The 26386-nt window shown below is 48.0% G+C and overlaps 1 protein-coding gene across 5 annotated transcripts in view; it reads right to left on the minus strand.

Annotated features, from left to right (window-relative positions):
* The window catches only part of MROH1 (maestro heat like repeat family member 1), a 411563-nt gene that overhangs the window by 194040 nt on the left and 191137 nt on the right, over nt 1-26386 (minus strand). For all 5 annotated transcript variants that reach the window (XM_033934479.1, XM_033934480.1, XM_033934481.1 and 2 more), the window contains one exon: nt 20891-21010. In XM_033934479.1, the coding sequence (XP_033790370.1) occupies nt 20891-21010 (120 nt within the window). The remainder of the gene's footprint in view (nt 1-20890; nt 21011-26386) is intronic.

The following is a 26386-nucleotide window of genomic DNA, read 5'->3' on the forward strand; positions in this document are numbered from 1 at the left end:
CCTCCTTTGACAGTCAGGTTTTCAGAATATCCACAATGAATATGCATGAAAGACACTTGCACAGTGTATGCGAAATGTCTTTCATGCCTATTCATTGTGGATATCCTGAAAACCTGGCTGGCAAGGGGGGGACTCCAGGACTGAGTTAAGAAACACTGTTAGAGAACTGCACACACGTGTTTTGGCCTGTAGTAGTGTCAGATTCAAATAAAGTCATGAAGAGCTGAAGTGGTTTCTACAATAGTACTGTTTATCGATGCAATGACATTCGCATTTTGAAACTATTCTCTTCAATTGTTTATTGTCATGTTTAGAGCAAAAAGCTTCTCACAAATCTAATAGAAATGTCTCAAGGACACCTTGTTTCTGAAATAACATCTACGGAGGGCAGGATGCACAGCACACCAACAACACAGTCATAAATATAATTTCGGGAGAGATTTTAATCACCTCATCGCCGGAGGCTCCGCCTACCACACCCAACAGAACACTGAGCGGCCTCATCTTTGGCCCTTTTAAACAGCTGCCGAGTAGGCAGGCCTCTGTTGCCGGTGGAGGATCTCATGGGGAGCCCTTTTGCCATTCCAATATGCATTAAAACTTATCTGAGATGCTAATTCAACCAATTTCCCCCCTCCTAGCTTGCCTACTCCTCTCCATCATGTATTCCCCCATCCCAGTCATAACAGGCCAAGGGAAATATACCCATCTAAGACATCACTCCCACACCAGACCACCCACATGCAGACCCCACAACCTAATGCCAGTCCCCCCCTCTCTCCCCCAATACCATACCCAAAAATCCTCCTCACTGCCCTCTTAAACACGAGGTCAGTAAACAACAAAAATGTTATTATATATGAGCTTCTCCTTGAGAAAAAATGGGACATCATCCTAATAACTGAAACCTGGCTAAAAGACAATGATGGGGTCGCATTAGGTCTACTATGTCTCCCTTGATGCCAAGTGCCTGCATGCTCCCGACCCAACAAAAGAGCCACCATCAACAAATCTCAACTCAATCCAAAGATAAGAGAGAGAAGAGCCAAGGGGTAGGCACAGCTCCTCCCCCTGTCAGCTCATTTTTCCCTTTCCTGCCATCGCTGCTCTCCCTGCTGGCTCAGTTGAAGCCAGAATCCCCTCACACTACCAATCAGCTGAGCTGGTAGAGGGGGAGCAGAGGTTGCCAGCTCAGCTGCTGGCTTTTTTTTTGGCCCTAAAATGGATGCAGCTGTTGTGTGTGTGCTGTGTATACTGGACATACACCCCAAAACAGCAGCTCCTGACCTGTTGGGAAATTTTGCCCATAAAAAGTGGGCATTCCATTTTGAGATTTACATGGAGTGCTCAATGTAATACTAATGAGCTCCTTATAATGCATTTGCATAGGCTTTTCGATGGCTGTTACTGGGATCGGTAGTAGCCACGGAGAACCCTTTTGTGCATCAGAAGCTGAGCTTCCGTGCCAGTAAGACTGTTTAAATGAGTCTTACCAGTGCAGAACGCTTTTGAGCATCAGGGCTTGACTTATCCTGAAGTGGAAAAGACCAAATGGAGAGAGTTCCCCAAGGAGAAGGGACCTATAACTTCTTCTTCACAGTGTTTCCTCTTAGTGACAGAATCTGCAGCTGGCTGTGGAGCTGGGAGTCTCTTCTTTCCTTCCCTGGGTATCCAGCCTCCGAGCTCCTGCCCTCTCTAACAACCTGACCAGAAAGCACAGTTACTTACCATAACAGTTGTTATCCAGGGACAGCAGGCAGCTATTCTCAGATATGGGTGACGTCATCCACGGAGCCCAGATGCGGACAGCCTCGCAAGCAGACTTGCTTGTAGAAAACTTCAGAAGTTTTGAGTCAGCCGCACTGCACATGTGTGAGTGCCTTCCCGCCCAGCACAGGGCGAGTCTCCTCAGTTCAGATAGCTAGCAGAGAAGCCAACCAGGGGAGGTGGTTGGGTTGTGAGAATAGCTGCCTGGATAACAACTGTTATGGTAAGTAACTGTGCTTTATTCCACAACAAGCGGACAGCCTATTTGCACATATGGGTGACCTCCAAGCTAACCAGAATGGGATGGTGGGAGCGTTGGCAAATTAAGACAATAAATTTTGCAATACTCTCTGGCCAAAATGGCCATCCCATCTGGAAAAAACATCCAGACAATAATGAGAGGTGAAAGTATGAACCGAGGACCAGGTGGCAACTTTACAAATTTCCTCAATAGGAGTGGATCTGAGGAAAGCTACTGAAGCCGCCATGGCTCTGACTTTATGAGCTGTGACTTGACTCTGTAGATGCAGTCCAGCCTGGGCATAGCAGAAAGAGATACAAGCAGCCATCCAGTTGGTGATGGTACGCTCAGAGATTGGATGTCCTTTTCTGCCGTCACTTTCTATGTTTCTATGAACGAGATAAAAAGTTGAGGAGTTCTGTGTGGTTTGGTGCATTCCAAGTAGAAGGCCAAAGCATGTTTGCAGTCCAGAGTATGAAGAGCTGATTCTCCAGGGTGAGAATGAGGCTTTGGAAAAAACACTGGAAGAACAATGGATTGGTTGAGATGAAATTCTGAAGCCACTTTAGGTAAGAATTTAGGATGAGTATGGCGGACCACTTTGTCATGATGGAACAGTGAAAGGTGGATCAGCAACTAAAGCTTGCAGCTCACTGACTCTTCGAGCAGATGTGAGGGCAATGAGAAACATCACTTTCCAAGTGAGATTCTTCAGATGAGCCATAGACATTGGTTCAAATGGAAGCTTCATCAATTGAGCAAGAACAACATTGAGATCCCAAACTATCTTTCCCTTCCACAAAAGGTATCTCGCATGCAGGCAAACTAGGGTCATCCCTCCCCTTTAGAACAACTGAGCTCTGGAATAACCTTACCTCTCTGCTCCGAACCTCAAGCTCCCTCCAACTCTTCCATAAACACCTAAAAACCTGGCTATTCTCAAAACTGTAACACTTCCCTCTCTTTGGCCTCTCCCACCCATCCCCACTCTCTTACACCTAATCCTTAAACCCTCCACTGGAGTTCCTTTCTCATCCTAAATCCTGTAAACCATGCCGAGCTCTGTGTCCACGGAGATGGTGCGGTATATAAACCTAAGGTTTAGTTTAGTTTAGAGAGGAGTTTCGGACAGCATCGGACAGGAGGAGCAGCAAGAATAGCTAAGGGAGAGGAAGAGGAGCAGGAGAAAGCTGTTTAAAAGCAGTTAAAGTAAAGAAAAGAGCCGAGAAGGAAGAGCAGGAGGCTAGGGGCAGGGCGAGAGTAAGCTCCGCCCACCCCCACTGCGTCGGAAGAGTCAGCGTCCAAACTCCCCTACAAAAGGGGAGGAGTCAAAGACACACGCGGTGCACAGCATCGGACAGGAGGAGCAGCAAGAATAGCTAAGGGAGAGGAAGAGGAGCAGGAGAAAGCTGTTTAAAAGCAGTTAAAGTAAAGAAAAGAGCCGAGGAGAAAGAGCAGGAGGCTAGGGGCAGGGCGAGAGTAAGCTCCGCCCACCCCCACCGCGTCAGAAGAGTCAGCGTCCAAACTCCCCTACAAAAGGGGAGGAGCTAACGGCGCGCGGCCGTTCGGCGCGCGGCGAAGGCGGGCGGCAAAGGCGCTCGCCTTAGCGAGAGCGCCTTTGCAAAGGGCCTCAAGAAGGGCCAAGTCACTACACCCAGGAGCACAGGGAAGGACTGAAAGGTAAGGAAGCGGCAAGTACAGAAACACAGAAGGTAAGGAAGAAGCAAGCGCAGAAAGAACCAGCACACACAAGAAGCAGTAAAGTAAGGAAGAGCAAAGACAGCACACATAAGAAGGCAGCAAGGCAAGAAGCAGGCACAGAAGAAATAAACACACAAGCAAAAGCAAGGAAAGGTAGAGCGTAGGCAGCACACACAAGAAGAAGGGAGCAAGGCAAGAAACAGGCACAGAAAGAGCACATAATCTTAACTGTTATCTTAAAAGTAGGAACGACGATGGAAGCAGAGGGAAACCAGAAGATGAGCTTTCCAGTGATCTGCACAGACTGTCATATGTATGACTACCTCCCCTCGGGGAGACAGTCATATGTATGCAGTCGGTGTCAGGAGCTGAAAAGCTTGAAGAAAGAAGTCAAGCGACTTGAGAACAAGATACTGGAGCTAAAAGGACTTTACACCACAGAGGACCCTATCAAGGCATTTGAAGACTTCAGGAGTGAGAGACACATTGAGAAGGAAGTCAGGGAGCTCGAGGAATTCATTGAGGAAGCATACAGGAGGAGGGTGGCAGAGAACGAACTCCAGATGAAGGATGAAGTTACACCAATATGGAAGGGGGAGCAAGAAGCAGATGACCTCAAAGAAGACAGCCATGGAGGAATACCACAAGAGGGGGAGAAATTGGCTAGTCGATGCCCAGAAGAGAGAGAGAAGCACACCTGACATTGACCTGAGACCGAAGCGAAAACTGAAGAAGGGAAAGTCAGCGATCCTAGTGGGAGACTCGATCCTGAGGCATGTGGACAGCCACATAGCAGGAGGGAGAGAGGATCGACTGGTGACCTGCCTCCCAGGAGCGAGAACCAAGGACATCGTGGACAAAATTGGGATGATCCTGGATGGAGCAGAGATGGAAGAGACCGCAGTAATGATCCACATCGGGACTAATGATGTCAGCAGGAGAGACTACAGAAGAGGCACGCTGATAGAACAGTTCAAGATTCTGGGAAGGAAGCTGAAGATGAGGACCCAGAAGATAGCATTCTCAGAGATCCTACCGGTACCGAGGGCAGATGTGAAAAGGCAGGAGGAACTACAATCAATAAATGCATGGATGAGGAAATGGTGTGAGGAAGAAGGTTTCCACTTCGTGAGGAACTGGACAACGTTCTGGGGCAAGAGCAAGCTCTATAGGAGAGATGGACTGCACCTGAGCGCAGCGGGAACAAGACTTCTAGCAAGCAACGTCATGAGAGGAATAGAACAGGCTTTAAACTAAAAGGAAGGGGAAAGCCGACAGTCGACCTAGCGTCGACGATTCGGAAGAAGGTATCCCATGAAGATACTAAGGGGAAAAAAGGCTGGGAAGAAGCAAGGGACAAATTACAGGAGTCGACTAACCCAGAAGAGGAGGTTAGAAAGAGTGCAGCAAAAGAGAAGACACCAAAGATCGAAGCACAGGGAAAGGTAGTGAAGACAACAAAATGCCAGGACCTAAATTGCATATATACTAATGCAAGGAGCCTAAGCAACAAAATGGGGGAACTAGACGCTGTGGCCAATGCAGAGGACATAGACATCATTGGAATCTCTGAAACATGGTGGAATGAGGAAAGCAAATGGGATACAGCACTGCTGGGGTACAAGCTCTATCGCCAGGACAGGTCAGGACAGAAAGGAGGTGGAATAGCCCTATACATAAAAGAAAGCATACAATCGACAAGAATGGACACAGTGGAGATGACCAACAAGCTGGAATCGCTATGGGTTAAAATACCGGATAGGAAAGGACATGAAATAAAGATGGGCCTATACTATCGTCCACCCGGGCAAACCGGAGATATCGACAGAGAAATGGAAACCGAGATGAAGCGAGAATGCAAAAGTGGTTACACAGTTATTATGGGAGACTTCAACTACCCCGGGATAGACTGGAAACTTGGAAGCTCCAGATGCGCTAGAGAGACAGAATTTCTGGAGGCTACACAAGATTGCTTCATGGAGCAGCTTGTTAGAGAACCGACGAGAGGAAATGCCACTCTGGATCTAATCCTAAATGGGTTAATGGGCCCTGCAAAGGAAGTGGAAGTAGTGGGACCGTTGGGAAACAGCGATCATAATATGATCAAGTTCAAAGTTGAAGTAGGAATACCGAAAGGAAAGAGAACCATAGCAACAACTTTCAACTTCAGGAAAGGAAACTATGAAGCAATGAGGGAAATGGTAAGGAAGAAACTTAGGAACACTTCCAAGAAATGGCAAATGGTAGAACATGCCTGGCTTTTTTTCAAGGACACGGTGAGCGAGGCGCAAAATTTGTACATACCCAGATTCAGAAAGGGGAGCAAAAAGAGTCGAACAAAAGACCCGGTATGGCTGACTAAAATAGTGAAGGAAGCGATAGGCAATAAGAAAAATTCATTCAGGAAATGGAAAAAGGACAAAACTGAGGGGAACTGGAAGGAGCACAGGAAGTATCAAAAAGAATGTCACCGAGTGGTTCGAAAAGCCAAAAGAGAGTATGAAGAGAGGCTAGCCAGGGAGGCATGAAATTTCAAACCATTCTTCAGATATGTTAAAGGGAAACAGCCAGCTAGGGAGGAGGTGGGACCGCTGGATGATGGAGACAGGAAGGGGGTAGTGAAGGAGGAGAAAGAAGTCAAAGAAAGACTTAACATGTTCTTTTCGTCTGTATTTACGAACGAAGACACAACCAACATACCGGAACCTGAGCAATTCTTCAATGGAAATCAAGCAGAAAAATTAACATCCATGGAAGTGAGCCTTGAAGATGTGCGCAGGCAGATAGAAAAACTAAAAACTGACAAATCCCCGGGTCCAGACGGAATCCATCCAAGGGTTCTGAAGGAATTAAAGGAGGAGATAGCGGAACTACTGCAGCAAGTTTGCAACCTATCCCTGAAAACAGGTGTGATACCAGAGGATTGGAAGATAGCCAATGTCACGCCCATCTACAAAAAGGGATCAAGAGGTGACCCGGGAAACTACAGACCGGTGAGTCTGACCTCGGTTCTGGGGAAAATGGCAGAAGCGCTGATAAAAGAAAACATCGATGAACATTTGGAAAGAAACGAACTTCTGATACCAAGCCAACATGGTTTCTGCAGGGGGAGATTGTGCTTAACTAACTTATTGCACTTCTTCGAAGGAATCAACAAACGGACGGACAAAGGAGACCCCATAGACATCGTATACCTAGATTTCCAAAAAGCCTTTGACAAGGTGCCTCAAGAGCGTCTACTCCGGAAACTGAAGAACCATGGGGTGGATGGAGATGTGCATAGATAGATCAGAAACTGGTTGGCGGGGGAGGAAGTGACGTCACCGATGCGAACGGGAGCTTGATCTCAGAGCTCCGTTCGGGCCCGGTGCTAAATTGCTCAAATAAGCTGAGAAATAAGCGCTGAAATATTTTCTTTGGCGACGGAGGGGAGAGCGCAGGGAGCGGAGACCCCATGGCGACGCGCAAAAAAATCCCGACTGAAAAAACCGGCCAGCGCACGCTGGAACAAGCGCTGAGCCGGACAGCACGTGGCAGTGGGGGACTGGAGACCGGCGGTGGTGAGGCGGCGCAATCGAGTGGGGCTGCGGCAGAGGTGACAGCGCTGGCGAGCGCGTCTGCCCCGGGGTGCTCCCCCACGGACCCCCTCACTAAGTCGGATATGCAGGGCTGGATCACCGAAGTCAAAGCCGAAATCTCGGCTGTGGTAGTGCAGGTCCGGGAGGTGGTGCAGGAGCTGCGCACGGACCTCGTGGAGGTGGGCAACCGCGTAGAGGCGGTGGAAATGCGACTGGATTGCTGCGAGGATTCGGTGACCGGGATGCAACGCTCCCTGGAGAGTGCCGCGGCGGAACATCAGCTTTTGATGGACAAGGTGGAGGATCTGGAGAACCGTACCCGGCGTAATAACCTGCGGGTGCGGGGCCTACCAGAATTGCAGGAATATAAGGATGTTAGCGCTACCATCACTACTTTGCTTCGTTGGTTGCTGCAAAATGACACTTTGGATCCGGGCTTGGAGCGTGCTCACAGGGCACTGGGGCCCCGCACATCTGATCAGCCTAAAGATGTTGTGCTGTGTCTGCGGAGCTTTGTGCTTAAAGAACAGATCTTCCGCAGAGCTCGAGAAATGGGCACAGTGACCTGGGAGGGTCATCGGCTGGAATTCTACCAAGATCTGGCGGCAAGTACGCTGCAGAAGCGCCGGGCGTTCCGAGAAGTGACTAAGGCTCTGCAGCGAGGCAATCTGCGCTACCGCTGGACTTTTCCCTTTGGAGTGGTCATCACTATCAATGGAGTGCATACCAGAGTCACTACAGTTCGGGAGGCCCGAACCCTGCTGCAACAAGCAGGCATCGAGATTCCTGAGGAACCTGCTACTTCTGTGGGAGCGGGGCCCAGTCGAGTGGGACTCCCATCAGCTTCCTCTGCTTCACGATGGCAGCGGGTGGAGCGGGGACCACGAAGTGGGAGGGGGGGTCGAGGCGGTGGCCCCTCGCCTCAGAACAATGCTTCTGCTTAATGTGGTTCCTCTGATGGGAGGGCTAATAATTTGCTTGGCTGTCCCTTCCTCCTTGCACTGTCCAGAGGCCCCCCCCCCGCCTGTGGGGGTTTGGTTTGCCCTGGGTGACTGTGTTACTATGTTTTAACTATGGGGAGGTGTGCTTGGAGGGTCATCCTCGACCTGGATGCTCTGTGGAGGGGTGGGGGAGTGGGGGGCTGAGGGAGTGTTGGGAGGGATTACGAGGGAGTAGTGGGGGGTTGGTGGTGGAGGGTAGCTGGACGGGTGTGTTTGTTTGGGATTGCTGATATTTGTTATTTGACAATTTTGTATAGTTGTGGGGTGGGGTGATAAGGGCTTCGGGGATTGTTACTTTCCTGGTATGTGGGTGGGAGATCAGTGGACTCTCACATGGGGGAGTGGGGGGTGGAGGGGAGGGGGGGTGGGGGGGAGAGGATTGCTAGGGTTTTATATAGGGGAGCTTCTTACTGTGGGGGTGGGGGGATGGGGGGAGAGAGGGGGGGGGGGGGGGGGACATGTCTGCTGGGGTTGGTCTTGCATTGTCTCTGTACTCCTTTGAACAATGGGGGTGTTTAAACTAGTATCTTACAATATTAGAGGTCTTAATTCCCCTAACAAGCGGAGGGCCTTTTATAGGGAATTGATCCGTTTGAGGGCTGATGTTTGTTTTGTTCAGGAAACCCATTTACTGCAAGCCCATGAATCTTTGGGGGGGGATCATAGGTTTCCGCAGGCCTTCTGGGCCTCCCGGGTGGGCACTTCTAAGAGGTGCGGGGTGGGCATTCTTATCCGTAAGGGAATCCGTTGTGAGGTGCACAGGGTTGTGAGGGATCCCCAGGGCAGGTATATTATGTTGGAAGCTACGATTGAGGGGGTCTTATACTCCCTGGTTAATGTCTATGCCCCTAATGAGGGTCAGGGGATCTTCTTTCGTGAGTTGGTCCCCCGGATCCTCAAGTTCAAGGGGGGGGCCCTGGTCCTTGGTGGGGATTTCAACCTTACCGTGACTCCTCACTTGGATAATTCTGGGAGGGCGGATTATTATGGGAGACGAGATCGCAAATTATTGCGTGAGACACTGGCTGGTTTGAATGTGGTGGATTGTTGGAGGTGGCTCCACCCTTCGGTGAAAGACTATACCTACTATTCGGGAGTACACTCCTCCTATTCCAGAATTGATTATATATTTGTGGAGAGGGGACTTCTCCGGAGGGTGGAGTCTTCAGGGATTGAGTCCTTCACGTGGTCGGATCATGCCCCGGTGTGGTTGCGATTCCAGGGGGAGGGAGGGGGTGGGGGACGGAAATTTTGGCGTTTCAATGATAGTCTCCTAGATGATCCAGAGGTGGGAATGCAGATTGAGGGGTGGATACAAGACTATTTGGAGGTGAATGTGGATTGTGGAGCTTCCTTGGAGGCGGTTTGGGAGGGGTTGAAGGCTACCCTTAGGGGCAGGCTGATAGCCCTGGCGTCGGCTAGGCAGCGTAAGCGGCGGGAGGTAGCCGCTACTCTGCTGATTGAAATTGGTAGGTTGGAAAGTTTACATAAGCGTTCCCCCTGGAATGTGGTATTGCGGGAGCGCTTGCTTCAGGCTCGTAGGGATCTTCAGGCTTTAGACTTGGAAAGATTGCACCATAATTTGCAGCTCCTCCAGCAGCGATATTTTGAGTTCTCCAATAAAGCTAGTCGCCTGGTTGCACACCGTCTTAAGGTGCGACAGACACGAAATCAGATTCTCTCACTCCGGGCTGCTTCTGGGGAAGTGTTACAGACCGAGGAAGCTATCCGGGCACGTTTTGTGGAATATTACTCTCAACTCTATACCCCGGAAGATCCAGGGCCTTCACAGGAACAGGATGCTTATTTGATATCAGCTGAGCTACCCCAGATTGCACAGGGAGATGTGGCAAGGTTGGACCGCCCTCTCACATTGATTGAGGCTCGTAGTGCGCTGCGTTCTATGAAACTTGGTAAATCCCCTGGATTGGATGGTTTTACTGTTCGGTACTATAAACGATTTCAGGATCTGCTGCTGCCCCCTCTATTGCGTTTTCTTAATTCCTTGCAGGGGAATAGTGCCCTCCCCTTCTTTATGCGTCTGGCGGGTGTGACAGTGTTGGCTAAGGAGGGGAAGGATCCTCTCCAGTGTGCATCCTATAGACCGATATCCCTATTGGGGGTGGATACTAAGATCTTCACGCGCATTCTGGCGGACCGATTGATGAGTTGGATACCTCGGCTGATCCATCCGGATCAGTCGGGATTTGTAGTTGGCAGACAGGTGGGTGATAACACGCGTAGGGTCTATAACTTGTACGACCGGGCCAGGGGTGGGGTAAGAGAGACAGTGTTTTTGTCTATCGACGCTGAGAAGGCGTTCGATAGAGTCTCTTGGCCTTTTTTGTTTCGGGTCTTGGAGTCTGTGGGTTTGGGCCCGAGAATGAGAGACTGGATCCGAGTCCTCTATAATGGGCCCCTGAGTTGTATTAAAGTAAATGGTAGTTATTCGGAGACTTTCTCCCTAGCAAGAGGTACACGTCAGGGGTGTCCCCTCTCCCCGATTCTCTTTGCTTTGACTGTGGAACCCCTGGCGCAGCGTGTGCGGATGAATCCGGATATTCAGGGGGTCATGGTGCCGGGAGGGGACTTTAAGTTGACTCTGTTTGCGGACGATATCCTGTTTACGGTGGAAGACCCTGCCGAGTCTTTACCGGCTATATTGCAGGAGTTGGAAATTTATGGGAATGTGTCAGGATTTCGGGTCAATATCGGTAAATCGGAGCTTCTTAACATCAACCTACCTGCTGACCGGGTTTCCTATCTTAGAGATCGGTATCCGTTTCGGTGGGTCTCGCATTCATTGCGATACCTAGGGGTATATTTTGGACCGCCGGGAGTGGAGATGTATGACCTCAACTTCCCTCCGCTCTTTCGTCGCATCCGCCAGGATTTGCTTAAATGGAAGGACCTGTATTTCTCTTGGCTGGGCCGGGTGGCCATTGTGAAGATGATGATTCTGCCCCGCTTGTTGTTCTTATTTCAGGTGTTGCCTTTATGGGTGGAGAGGAAAACATTAGAGGGAGTGCAAAGGCATATTTCTAATTTTATTTGGGCGGGTAGACGGCCGAGGGTGAGTAGAAAGGTCTTGTGCATGGGGAGAGGGGATGGAGGGCTGGGAGTCCCGGATGTGGTGAAATATTATCAGGCTGCTCAGCTACGCGCCCTTTTAGAATGGCAGGCGCAGACACCGAAACTGTGGGTGGAAATTGAGCAAAGGTTAAGTGGGGGGGTGCCTCTGTTACATCGGCCGTGGGTACCCGGTAGGGCACGCCTGATGGGGGAGATATCCTCGGTAGCGGTTTCCCTGAGGGTATGGAATCAAACCAGAGCTTGTCTACTGGGGCGTGGGCGTCATTCCTGGTTTACTCCGTTTAGATTCAATCCTGATTTCCCACCGGGGGGAGCGGGGGGAGTTTTCGCAGAGTGGGAGGCACGGGGCTTAGTCTGCATGGGTCAGCTGTGGGACCCGGTGTTGGGTGGGGTGAGATCCTTTACGGACCTCAGGGGCAGGTATGGGCTTGGATTAAGGGATCTGTTCCCCTACATGCAGGTCCTTCACTATGTTAGGACATCGGGTATTTTGGGAGACTTGAGGGGTGGTAAGACGCCCTTTGAACTATTATTGGGCCCAGTGCTTAGGAAGGGAGCTCTCTCTGCGATTTATCGGTGTCTCAATGGTCGGGGGGCCCCCCTTCCATACATGAAGGCCTGGGAGGGTGATTGTGGCTCTGTAATTTCCTGGGACACTTGGGGTGACATATGGGCGGAGATCTCCTCGGCGGGTATAGCGGCTTTGCTAATTGAGAACGGATATAAGGTTCTTTTCCGATGGTATTATACTCCTCAGACTGTGGCTCGGTGGCAGGAGGGTGCGAGTGTGCTTTGCTGGAGGGGCTGTGGGGAAGTAGGTACCTACTTTCACATGTGGTGGCAGTGCAGGAGGGTGTGTGGATTCTGGACTGATGTTTTTGCTCGGGTGTCCCGGATCCTGGATGTCCAGATTCCGGCTGATTGGCGACACGCCTTGTTGTTTTGGCATCAATTAGACCTGGCTCGGGGGGACTCTCTGTTCTGCAAACTTGCATTCACTGCTGCTAGATTGGCTGTTGCCTCTCGGTGGAATCAGGTACTTCCACCCACATGGGCCCTGGTGGAGCAACGCATGCTTAATTGGCAGAATCTGTATTACTTAACAGCTTTGAGGCATGGTAAATTACATGGCTATGCTCATGTGTGGCGCCAATTTCGGGCCTCGGTGGGGGTGTGTGGTAGGGGTGGTCGGGGACCTTGAGCTACACTGGGGGTTGGGCCTGGGTGGGCGAGGTTTGGGGGGGCCCTTCTTTATATTCCTTTTTAATGTTTGGGTTGTGTCTGGAATTGTTTAGTTTTGACCTTATTGATAGCTGTGGGTATGATGTTTTGTCCCGGGGGGGGGGGGTGGGGGGTATAGGTTGTGGTGGGGTGGGTATTATAGCTTGTTCTTTTCAGTTTGTACGCTTTGCACATGACTACATTGCTGATTGTGTTTTCGTGTGTGCTTTTGGAGTGGGATGTTCTGCTCATTGAATTTATGTTCTTGTATCTCATGTGCTTTTGCTATGTACTGTTTGGAGTGTTTTCTCAATAAAAGCTTTTCAATTGAAAAAAAAAAAAGAAACTGGTTGGCGGGTAGGAAACAGAGGGTAGGGGTGAAGGGCCACTACTCGGACTGGAAGAGGGTCACAAGTGGTGTTCCGCAGGGCTCGGTACTCGGGCCACTACTATTTAATATATTCATAAATGATCTAGAAATAGGAACGACGTGTGAGATAATAAAATTTGCAGATGACACCAAACTATTCAGTGGAGCTCGGACTAAAGAGGACTGCGAAGAATTGCAAAGAGACCTGAATAAACTAGGGGAATGGGCGACGAGATGGCAGATGAAGTTCAACGTTGAGAAATGTAAAGTACTGCATGTGGGAAGCAGAAACCTGAGGTACAACTATACGATGGGAGGGATGTTATTGAATGAGAGTACCCAGGAAAGGGACTTAGGGGTAATGGTGGACATGACAATGAAGCCGACGGCACAGTGCGCAGCGGCCGCTAAGAAAGCGAATAGAATGCTAGGTATAATCAAGAAGGGTATCACAACCAGGACGAAAGAAGTTATCCTGCCGTTGTATCGGGCGATGGTGCGCCCGCATCTGGAATACTGCATCCAATATTGGTCGCCGTACCTTAAGAAGGATATGGTAATACTCGAGAGGGTTCAGAGGAGAGCGTCAAGTCTGATAAAAGGGATGGAAAACCTTTCATATGCTGAGAGATTGGAGAAACTGGGTCTCTTTTCCCTGGAGAAGAGGAGACTTAGAGGAGATATGATAGAGACTTATAAGATCATGAAGGGCATAGAGAGAGTAGAGAGGGACAGATTCTTCACACTCAAAAAATAAAAGAACAAGAGGGCATCTGGAAAAGTTGGAAGGGGGACAGATTCAAAACAAATGCTAGGAAGTTCTTCTTTACCCAACGTGTGGTGGACACCTGGAATGCGCTTCCAGAGAATGTAATAGGGCAGAGTACGGTACTGTGATTTAAGAAAGGATTGGACAGTTTCCTGCTGGAAAAGAGGATAGAAGGGTATAAATAGAGGATTTCTGCACAGGTCCTGGACCTGTTGGGCCGCCGCATGAGCGGACTGCTGGCCATGATGGACCTCAGGTCTGACCCAGCAGAGGCATTGCTTATGTTCTTATGTTCAATAGGCTGGTAGAAAGCAGCAATTGCACTGAGATGGACTCGGATCAATGTAGACTTGAGGCCAGAGGTGGATAAGTGCAAAAGATAATCTAGAACAGAAGATAAGAAGGAATCTTGAGGCTCCTTATCAAGCTCCCTCCAACTCTCCCATAAACACCTAAAAACCTGGCTATTCTCAAAACTGTAACACTTCCCTCTCTTTGGCCTCTCCCACCCATCCCCACTCTCTTACACCTAATCCTTAAACCCTCCACTGGAGTTCCTTTCTCATCCTAAATCCTGTGTCTACGGAGATGGTGCGGTATATAAACCTAAGGTTTAGTTTAGTTTAGGAGGTTTAACAATGAAAAGCCCTTTCATAAACTTGGAAACCACCAGATGAGCAGAGAGGGGTTTCCCTTCAATAGGCTGGTAGAAAGCAGCAATTGCACTGAGATGGACTCGGATCGATGTAGACTTGAGGCCAGAGGTGGATAAGTGCAAAAGATAATCTAGAACAGAAGATAAGAAGGAATCTTGAGGCTCCTTATCATGAGAGATGCACCACATAGAAAATCTAGTCCATTTTTGATGGTAGCATTGTCTAGTGGTCGGCTTCCTAGAAGCCTCTAAAATGTCTCTTACAGGTTGAGAAAACTGAAGAGGAGTCAGGTTGAGAGGTACCAAGCTGTCAGGTGCAGAGACTGCAGGTTGGGATGAAGTAGAGACCCTTGATTCTGTGAAAGCAGAGACGTAAAAACTTGTAGAAGGTATGGCACCCTGCTGCTGATTTGAAGTAGAAGGGAGTACCAAGGTTGTCTCAGCCACCGAGGAGCTATCAGAATCATGGTGGCATGATCATTTTTCAACTTGGCAAGTCTTGAGAATGAGAGGGAATGGAAGGAATGCATACAGGAAGTGATTTGTCCATTCCAGTAGAAAAGCATCTGCCTGGAGGCGATGAGAATATATCCTGGAGCAGAACTGAGGCAGTTTGTGGTTGTGGGAAGATGCAAAGAGATCTATCTGAGGAGTTCCCCACTGCGAAAAAATGTGACGAAGAGGCGAGGAATTGAGTGTCCATTAGTGAGGTTGCAGAAGATGACTCAATTTGTCCACCCAACAGTTTTTCACCCCTTGGATGTAGACAGCTTTCAGAAAGGTGTTGTGGAGGACTGCCCAGTCCCAAATCTTCAGACCTTCTTGACAAAGGGAGGGAGATCCCTGTTTGTTGACATAGTACATAGCGACTTGGTTGTCCTTCCGAATGAGGACTACCTGGTCATGAAGATGTTGAAAGGCTTTAAGAACATAAGAACATAAGAAGTTGCCTCCACTGGGTCAGACCAGAGGTCCATCCCGCCCAGCGGTCCGCTCCCGCGGCGGCCCATCAGGTCCGCGACCTGTGAAGTGGTTACTGACCACTTCTATAACCTACCTCAAGTTCTATCTGTACCCCTCTATCCCCTTATCCTCCAGGAACCTATCCAAACCTTCCTTGAACCCCTGTACAGAGTTCTGGCTTATCACCTCCTCCGGAAGCTTGTTCCATGTGTCCACCACCCTCTGGGTAAAAAAGAACTTCCTAGCATTTGTTCTAAACCTGTCTCCTTTCAATTTCTCCGAGTGACCCCTAGTGCTTGTGGCTCCCCACAGTTTGAAGAATCTGTTCTTATTCACTTTCTCTATGCCCTTTAGGATTTTGAAGGTTTCTATCATGTCCCCTCTAAGTCTCCTCTTCTCCAGAGAGAACAGCCCCAGCGTTTTTAACCTGTCAGCGTAAGAGAAATTTCCCATACCTTTTATCAGTTTAGTCGCCCTCCTCTGCACTCCTTCGAGTACCGCCATGTCCTTTCTGAGGTACGGCGACCAGTATTGAACACAGTACTCCAGGTGAGGGCGCACCATTGCGCGATACAGCGGCATGATGACTTCCTTCGTCCTGGTTGTGATACCCTTTTTGATGATGCCCAGCATTCTGTTTGCTTTCTTTGAGGCTGTCGCACATTGCGCCGATGGTTTCAGTGATGTGTCAACCATCACCCCCAGATCCCTTTCAAGGTTACTCACCCCTAGCGGTGTTCCCCCCATTTTGTAGCTGAAGATCGGGTTCTTTTTCCCTACGTGCATGACTTTGCATTTTTCTACGTTAAAACTCATTTGCCACTTATTTGCCCAGTCTTCCAGTCTCGTTAGGTCCCTTTGCAGGTTTTCACAGTCTTCCTTGTTCCTAACCCTGCTGCAGAGTTTGGTGTCATCAGCAAATTTGATAACCTCACATTTTGTCCCCGTCTCCAGATCGTCAATAAATATATTGAACAATAGAGGTCCTAGCACCGACCCCTGTGGAACTCCGCTCGTGACCCATTGTTGAGTTCCAACAGATTGATGTGACACTGACAATCTGTGCTGGTCCAGAGGCCTTGAGTACGGAGACCATTGAGATGAGCCCCCCAAGTGTAGGTCGAGGAATCTGTTGTGAGGACCTTCTGATGAGGGGGCGTTTGAAACAGCAAGCCTCTGGAGAGATTGGAAGAGAGCATCCACCAGCAGAGAGATTGTCTCAACGAAGGAGTGACTGTAATGTGTCAAGAGAGTGTTTCGCAAGCCTGCGTCCACTGAGATGACAGGGTCCACTGAGGAATTCTGAGGTGAAGTCTGGCAAAAGGAGTCACGTGCACTGTGGAGGCCATGTGACCTAGGAGGACCATCATGTGTCTCGCTGAGATTGAAGAACGGGAAGACACTGCATGACAGAGTTGAAGAAGAGCATCCAGACATTGTTGAGGAAGAAATGCTCTGAGTTGAATAGTGTCCGGAACAGTTCCGATGAACTGTAGATTCTGAGGGCTGAAGTTGGGATTTGGGGAAGTTGATTTCGAATCCCAAGCTTTGTAGGAATCACGTGGTCCAAATGGGTCGCTACAATAACCCCCTGAGATGTTGAATCTTTGATGAGCCAGTCGTCTAGGAAGGGAAACACCTGAAGACCATGGTTCTTTGAGCTGCTGCTACCACCACCAGGCACTTGGTGAACACTCTGGGAGATGAAGCCAGGCCAAAGGGTAGCACTCTGTATTGGTAATGCAGATTCCCCACCCGAAATCTGAGGTACTGACTGGAGGTCAGATGAATGGGGATGTGAGTATAAGCCTCCTTGAGATCTAGAGAACATAACCAGTCGTTCTGATCTAGAAGAGGGTAAAGGGACACCAGGGACAACATGTGAAATTTTTCTTTGACTAAAAATTTGTTGAAAGCCCTGAGATCCAGAATGGGTCACTGATCACCCATCTTCTTCGGAACTAGGAAGTAACGGGACTACAAACCCCCTGCTCTGATGTTCCAGAGGAACTTCCTTGATGGCACGGAGATGAAGCAGAGCCTGAGTTTCCTGAAAAAGAAGGGCGGTCTGGGATGGATTGGAAGGATACTCTCTTGGAGGAAACTCTGGTGGAATCAGAGTGAAATGAAGAGAGTATCCTTCCCTGATTATTGACAGCACCAGAGGTCGGATGTAATGGTCTCCAATCGATGATAAAAATGATGGACATGACCGCCTATGGGAGGAAGGGAGGACAGAGGCAGAACGATGGAGGTTATGCTCTGTTTCAAACAGTCAAAAAGGCTGCGCAGCCTTAGGCGCAGCAGAAAGCTGAGGTTTCTGTTGCTTCTGCTGTTGCGGTTTCTTGGGAGGTGCCGCCCTTGGAATATAACGCCTCTGGAAAACTGGAGGAGGGCATGAAGGTTTTGCAGGAGCTAGCTTTGGCTTTGGTCTGACAATGGAAGCAAAAGATTTTTCATGTTCAGACAATTTCTTAGTGGCCATCTCTATGGATTCATCAAAGAGGTCATTGCCCTCACAAGGAATGTTAGCCTTGGACCTGAAGATTAGGGTCCATGTCAATGGTGCGAAGCCAGGCCAAGCGGCGCATCACTACAGAGAAAGCAGTGGCCCTAGCAGACAGTTCAAAGGCATCATAAGATGACTGGAGAAGATGTAATCTGAGTTGTGACAAAGTAGCAGTGACTTCTTGGAACTCGAAATGCCTATGTTGATCCAGGTTCTTCAGAAAGCCTGGAAAAATATCAATGAGGAACTTGAGATAAGTAATGAAAACAAAATTGTAGTTGAGGACTTTGGACGACATCATAACATTTTGATAAAGATGACGTCCAAACTTGTCCATAGTCTTACCCTCTCGTCCAGGAGGAACTGCAGCATAGACCCTGGAAGGATGGGTTCTTTTCAACGAAGACTCCACAAGGAGGGATTGGTGAGATAACTGTGAATTCTCAAACTCTGCAATGTAGAGTTCTATACCTCGAGTCCAACTTGCCTGGAACAGCAGGTATAGCATTAGGAGTCTCCAGACATCGTTTGAAAATTTGAGACAAAAGCCGGTTAAAAGGAAGCTTAAGTGACTCAGCAGGAGGTTGAGGCAGATGCATTACCTCTAGATACTCCTTAGAGTATTTAGAACCAGCATCTAATTGAATTTCCAGGTCATCAGCCATCTGCTAAAGGAAGGAAAAGAAAGACAGCTGATCCGCCAAGGCCCTGCCTCGAGAGGGGCTTGATGACCTCGAAGCACCTCAAGTGGAAACGAAGGTGAAGCCTCTCTGGAAAAGTGGCAATCCAATGAATATGGAGACTTGGAGGAGGCAATGGAAGCAGCTGAGTCCTCGGGGTCTGAAAGTGGTGACCTCGATCGAGGAGTTGGAGGCCTCAAAGAGCATGAAGGTCTGGAATGAGGCCTGGACAAGGAAGGCTACTCTTTGGAAGAAGACCTGCGCCTCGATGGATGTCTCGATGAGGGCCTTGATCGACAATGAGAATGGAATCTGGAAGCAAATCTCGAGTAGGATCAAGGAGACTTCGCCCTATATATGTAAACAGGCAATGCTGCTGGTGAATGAATAGGGCTAGAAGCTGTAGATCGAAACTCAGTAGTTTGGATCGAGGAATCTCGAAGCACTCCCAAAGACTCTGCTCCTTGTATGGAGTGCGAGGATTCCTGTCGAGACACTCGCAATGAATCTTCTCCTTGCATAGAGTGTGTTGTTGCCAGACCAGACACTCGCAAAGACTCGGCTCCTTGCATAGAGTGTGAAGCTTCAGCTCGAGGCACAGGTAGGGACTCGACCTCGCGGGATACTGCTGAATGCCCAGGCTGGATTACAGGAGGCATAGTCGAGGCAGAACCATATTTGCTCAATAATTGAACAAATTGCTGCTCCAACATGGTCTGGAGAGAAGCCTGCAAATGTGGATCCGCGTCTGAAACTGGACCACTTGCTGAGGCTAAAGGCTCCAAGGTGGCAGTGGAGATGTGCTTCGACTTGGAGGTCTTGGAGAGCTTAAGGCCACTGCCGGAACCTTCTGCTTAGGTATCTGATCCGAGGGAAGCTCAGGAGAAGACAAAGCAGGTGTACTTGAGGCCAAAGACGATCCAAACGAGGAAGGTCTGATGAGACTCGAGGTCGGAGTCGTGGAAGCAGGAGGACCCTCGATGGAAGGTGGAACCGAGGCAGCACTCGAGGTTGAGGGTGTCACTGAAGAGTCCATCCTGAAGAGCTTGAGGTTGAAGAGTAGCACAGCTCTCGCACGACTTAGGACTATGGCCAGGCCCGAGGCACTTAAGGCACCAGCGGTGTGGGTCCATGAGAGAAATCGCACGCTGGCATTAGCTACACTTCTTGAAGCCCGTTATTGGCCGGGACATAGGAGGGAAGATAGCCGCTGCGAAGTCAAAGCCCACAGGCTGCGGTCAAGCGGCCTGCTCCGCCAGTCAGTCGACAAAGAAAAATAAAATAAAGTCTTTTTTTTTTTCTTTTTTTTAAAAAGAGAAAATAAAGTAAGTAACACAGCGATTCGTGACTAAAAAGAGCACAAACCGTGGTGAGAGAAGGCACCAAGTAAAAGAAGTTCAACGCAGAGTGTCAAAGTATAGACTTCTCAGCTCCACGGAAAACTGAGAACTGAGGAGACTTGCCCTGTGCTGGGTGGGAAGGCACTTGTGCATGCGCAGTGCGGCTGACTCGAAACTTCTGAAGTTTTCTACAATCAAGTATGCTTGCGAGGCTGTCCACATCCGGACTCCATGGATGACGTCACCCATATGCGAGAATAGGCTGCCTGCTTGTCCTGGGATAAAGAATATAAATGACTTAGCACACAACAAGCCATTAATGTTAAGGACTCAGCTCACTTTCATGCCGTCCTCTGCAACCTCAGGAGTGTCCTCTCCCCACCAGTACACCAGCTACCTTGGGGTCCTCTGTGCCCCGGGTTGGGTAGACCCTTTACTCTGGCTGGCCCTCTCTCTCTCTTCTCTGGCTGGGCTCTAATTCTTGTCCTCACCCTCCTCTCTCATTCCCCTGTGCTGTGTGGCTCCCCTCCCCCAGCCTTTAAAAGGGCCTCTTCACACACTCCCTTCCATTATAATAGGGTCTATGGGCTACTAAAACCCCTTCCAATAGGAAGGCCCCGCCCCAGGTTTTCCTCAGCCCTTCTACTCCCTGAACTGATGATCCCATTGCCTTCTGGACTACGCAGTTTCTAACTTTCCCTGTTCCTCAGAAACACTACAGCCCCTTCCAACCAGTGGGATTCCACTTCATGTTGGTTTTTTTTTTTACTTATTGTACCATACAATTTCTTATATCCCACACATTTCTACAAGGATTAATTGCAGCTTACAATAGGTTTTGCCAGAGAGTCCAGCATAATTACAGTAAGGTTCTGGATTACAACTGGATTGCGATCATGAGAATGACAGGTTTTGAACATTTTCTTGAAATCTCTTTTGAGCTCCTGTTCTCTCTTAAGGCTCTAAATGCAACGGGACCAGGCACCATGGTGAATCCCTCACCTCCCTCTCCACATCCTCCTGGTATCGGGCAGTCATCAGCAACTCTTGCAACTGCTTCTTCACCTCTTCTTTACTGGGGCATGACTTCAGGACCGTTCCAATACATCGGTACAAGAAATCCTGGGGAAAAAGAGAAAATTATTCTGCATTAGAAGGCTGGAGAAACGTCAACTTAATCCTCCTCACAGCACAGCGGAACTCTCCAGCTGACTCCTGCCCAAGGCACTGCTTGACCACAGTGCTTCTCAGATATTACAGCATGGGAAAGTCTTTCCTTTGCTACAATGGTGGCAGCTTGAACAGGAGTCTCCCTTTAGCCTGGACCCCAAATTTCCTGTCCCCTTCTGTCTGAAAGCATGGGACAGGCATGTGGGATCTCTAAGGGGAGGAAGAGATAGAGGATAATGGGAATGGGCCTCATGGCCTTTATCTGCTGTCATTTTCTCTGTGTTTTTACCTCAGAACAGAGACAGCAATGGAACCTCCACACACTCCCTGCTATACCTCAAAACAGCGAGAAAAAAAGCACTAAGGGTCGCCAAGAATGGAATAGCCAGAGTTCTTTATTGGAGGACCCAACACAGGCTGTGTTTTGGCATCAAAAATGCCTGCGACAACATGGTTTTAGTAAAGGCAGATCTTGCCTGACGAACTTGCTGCACTTCTTCGAGGGAGTAAACAGGCGGATAGACAAGGGCGACCCGGTTGACATTGTATATCTGGATTTTCAGAAGGCGTTAGACAAAGTTACATTACATTACATTACATTACATTAGTGACTTCTATTCCACCTATACCTTGCAGTTCAAGGCGGATTACAAAAGAGCTAACTGGACATTTCCAGTAACGTTACAATTGTTTTTTGGTTACAAAAGAGGTAAGATAGCTGGATAATTTCCAGGAGAACTTGCAAATTAGATAGTAAAATGACTGGACATTTCTAGGTAATATTACAAATAAGTTACAAATGAGATTAAATTACATTTTAGGGATCTGTATTCTTGGTTGGTATTTTGAGGAGGAAGAGATTACCAGAGTGGAGGCTTTGGGAGGGGAATTTACCAGGGAGGAGAAGGAAGAGGGGGAGGGTTAAGGTATCTGGATACATTTTTTGAATAGCAGGGTTTTGATTTCTTTTCGAAATGATTTGAGGTCGCCCGTTGCCGTCAGCAGATTGGAGATGAAGTGGTCAAGTTTTGCTGCTTGCGTTGCAAGAAGGTTGTCAAACATCTTCTTGCGCTGAGTGCCTTTGAGCGGAGGGTAGGCAAATGGGGTCAGGGTTCTTCTTTGTCTTGTGGTGAGGATCTGATTTAGGCAGTTGTTTAGGTAGGAGGGGGAAGAGCTGTTTAATACTTTGAATAATAGACAGTAGAATTTGAATTGAATTTGTGCTTGTATTGGTAGCCAGTGAGAGTCTAGGAAGGCAGTGGTGATGTGATCATATTTTCTCAGAGAGTAGATCAGTCTGAGAGCGGTGTTTTGTATAGACTGAAGTTGTTTTAGCATGTTGGCAGGGCAAGGTAGATAGAGGGAATTGCAATAGTCCAGTAGACCTAAGACTAGGGATTGGACAATTAGCCTGAATTGCTCTGGGTCAAAGAATTTTCTTATTTTACGTAGATTTCTCATAATTAAAAAAGCTTTCTGGGTTGTGGCGTGGTGGTTGAAGCTACAGCCTCCGCACCCTGCGGTTGTAGGTTCAAATCCCATGCTGCTCCTTGTGACCCTGGGCAAGTCACTTAATCTTCCATAGCCCCAGGTACGTTAGATAAATTGTGAGCCCACCGGGACAGATAGGGAAAATGCTTGAGTACCTGATTGTAAAACCGCTTAGATAACCTTGATAGGCGGTATATAAAATTCTAATAAACTTGAAACTTGTCTTATTGATTTGGGCCTGCATTGTGCAGCACCTGTCTATCGTTACTCCTAGGAGTTTAAGTTCAGGCTGTATTGGGTATTTGGTGTTCTTAATTTCCAGTTCTGTGATGGTGGGGGTTTTGGCCTTTTCGAGCATTAGGATTTTTGTTTTATCTGAGTTTAGTTTCAGTTTGTGGTCTACCATCCATTTTTCTACTGCATCTAGTGTTTTTTCCATTGAGGTGAGCTCTAGTGGGTCAGAGGGGAGGAGTATGGTGATGTCATCTGCGTAGCTGAAGGATGTAACATTTAAGTTGTCTAAAGTGGTTCCAAGAGAAGAGATAAAGAGCGTAGGTGATAATGGTGATCCTTGTGGAACTCCGCAGGGGTTGGACCATGGATCTGATTTGATATCGTTGGACTTTACTCTGTAGGTTCTTGATTTGAGGAATCCTTGGAACCAATTGTAAACCTTGCCTGAGATCCCAATGGTATCAAGTATGTAGCAGTATGGAGTGGTCGACCAGGTCAAATGCTGCAGAGAGATCAAGTTGGATTATCAACATCTTTTTGCCTTTGCTGATATGCTTTCGAGCTATGTCTAGTAGGGTTACTAGTAGTGTCTCTGTGCTGTGGTTGGTTCGAAATCCTGATTGTGAGGGGTGAAGTAGGTTATGGTCTTCCAGGTAGTTAGTAAGGAATTGTGCAACTAGACCTTCTATTATTTTAACGTATATTGGTTTTGAAGCGATGGGTCTGTAGTTAGAGGGGTTGTCTATTGGGCCTTTGTGATCTTTCACAATTGGGGTGATTATGATCTCTCCTAGGTCCTGTGGGAATTGTCCTTCCGTTAATGTGGTTTGTATCCATTGCATGAGGCTAGCTCTGAATGTGGTGGAGGTGTTTGACATCAGGTAGGTGGGGCAGTTATTAATCGACCACGTGACACCCTACTATCGGCAGCTGCACTGGCTACCAACGGAAGCCCGAGTAAGGTTTAAATTTGCCTGCCTCTGCTTCAAAGTACTATACGGCCTGACCCTCAAGTACATAACGGACCTTTTTATCATTTTCTAATAACAAACTCAAGAGAAACACATACCCAAAACTCATTTACCCTCCAGTTAGAGGCTGCAAAATGAAAAAACACCACGAACACCTTCTCTCTCACCAAGCAGTCCTATGGGGCAAAGACCTAGACCAACTGCTTTCGCCCACTACATATGGGGAATTCAGGAAACACCTAAAAACATACCTGTTCCAGAAATACCTAAACAATTGACCCGCTCTTCCTCTTCCTCCCCCCTCCCTATTTCACCTGAACTTACAGCACTATTATAAATATAATCTGTTATCTTCATCTTATCGTAACTTTACGTTGCTATTTATCCCCAACAGGTCCTGTCGGACATTACCTACTAAAATGTACATATTACATTTTCGCTCAGCAAATTGTATTTCTATACTATTTCCTCCTGAGGTCTCTGATCTCTGTATTTCCTCTGAATATCTACTTATTGTATTTCGCTGAATGTCCAGCACTCTTGATTGTAAACCGCCTAGAAGTCGCAAGATTGTGGCGGTATAGAAGAATAAAGTTATTATTATTATTAAGGTCGCATGATGCTTGGCTGTATTACTTGTAGAGTCGATTCCTATCAGACCAGTGTACTACTGGGAAGTTGGTCCAGCTTCTGTCTGCCGCAATGGCTTCTCCTATTGAAGAGTTTGTAGTTATCTCGTCGAGGTGTGTGTGTATATTGTTGAAGGTAGTTCTGATCTTGGTGATCTTGTTTTTGAAGTGGTCTGCAAGTTGGATGGCTGTCGGTGGATGGCTTCCTTGTGTAGCTAGGAAAGGTTTGGTATCAGTGAGGTTCTTTACTAGATTGAATAGCTTTTTTGTGTCTAGAGTTTCTGTGCCTACCATTTTAGAGTAGTAGGCTTTCCGTTTTTCCTTGAGTTTCTTCTTGTGTTGTTTGATTTGGCTTCTCCATGCTATTTTGGTGTGTTCTAGGTTATTTTTTTCCATTCTCTTTCTAGTTGTCTGCAGTGCTTTTTTAATTGGAGAAGTTCGGTGTCGAACCATTTGTTTGACGGTCTGCAGATTCTGAGTTTTGATTTTTTTGGAGCGAGCTCATTCAGGATGGTTTCGCTTAAAGTTCGCTATTGGGATATGAATTTGTTGGGGGCTATGGTAGCGATTGCGGGGTCTGCTTTATCCCAGAATGTGGTGGGTTCAATTTTTTGGTGTGTTTTGAAGGGGATTTTGAGGGGGGATGTTGTTTGTTATTGCGTTGAACCCAGTTGATGTTAAAGGTGTATTTGTAGTGGTCTGACCAGAGGGAGGGATGGCAGGCCCCGTTTGAGATTTGGATTTCAGGATTGTGAGGGAGTTGGGTCATGTATGCAGCAATATCTAGTTGGTGGCCTTTTTCGTGTGTGGGTTGGGGATTGAGGATCTGGTAGGTCAGTGCTTTGAGGTATGAGAGTATATTTTCTACTTGTTTGGAGGTGTTGTCTTCTAGGTGGAGGTTTATGTCTCCAAGAAGCAGGTTATGAGGTGATGTTAGAGAGTTCTGGTAAATGAATTCTTCGAGTGCTTGTTTGTTTGCATTCCATTTTCCTGTTGTTATGTAACAAAGAATGCAGGTCAGGATACCTATGAGTGAATCGTCGGATAGTTGGCAGGCTACTTCGGAACGACTACTTCGGAAAATTGCATGCCATGGAATCGAGGGTGAAATTCTCACGTGGATAAAAACTGGCTGGAGCATAGGAGACAGAGAGTGGGGGTAAATGGACAATTCTCAGACTGGAAGAGCGTCACCAGCAGGATGCCGCAGGGCTCAGTGCTTGGATCTGTGCTCTTCAACATCTTTATAAACGATCTGGACATTGGTACGACGAGCGATGTGATTAAATTTGCGGACGATATGAAGTTATACAGAGTAGTGAAGATACAGGGGGATTGCGAAGAACTGCAACGTGACATAATCAAGCTCGAGAAATGGGCATCGACATGGTAAATGAGGTTCAATGTGGATAAGTGCAAAGTGATGCATGTCGGGAACAAAAATCTCATGCACGAATACAGGATGTCGGGGGAAGTACTTGGAGAGATCTCCCAGGAAAGGGACTTGGGAGTTCTGATCGACAAGTCCATGAAGCCATCTGCACAATGTGCTACAGTGACGAAAAGGGTGAACAGAATGCTAGGAATGATCAAGAAGGGGATCACAAATAGATCCGAGAAGGTTATCATGCCGCTGTACCGGGCCATGGTGCGCCCTCACCTGGAGTACAGCATCCAGCACTGGTTGCCATACATGAGGAAAGACACGGTACTACTCGAAAGGGTCCAGAGAAGGGCGACTAAAATGGTTAAGGGGCTGAAGGAGTTGCCGTACAATGAGAGATTAGAGAAACTGGACCTCTTCTCCTGTGAAAAGAGGAGATTGTGAGGGGACATGATCAAAACATTCAAAATACTGGAGGGAATAGGCTTAGTAGAGAAAGACAGACTGTTCACCCTCTCCAAGGTAGGGAGAGCGAGAGGGCACTCTCTAAAGTTGAAAGGGGATAGATTCCGTACAAATGTAAGGAAATTCTTCTTCACCCAGAGAATGGTAGAAAACT

The sequence above is a fragment of the Geotrypetes seraphini genome, chromosome 2, assembly GCF_902459505.1.
Source record: "Geotrypetes seraphini chromosome 2, aGeoSer1.1, whole genome shotgun sequence".
Lineage (NCBI taxonomy): Eukaryota > Metazoa > Chordata > Amphibia > Gymnophiona > Dermophiidae > Geotrypetes > Geotrypetes seraphini.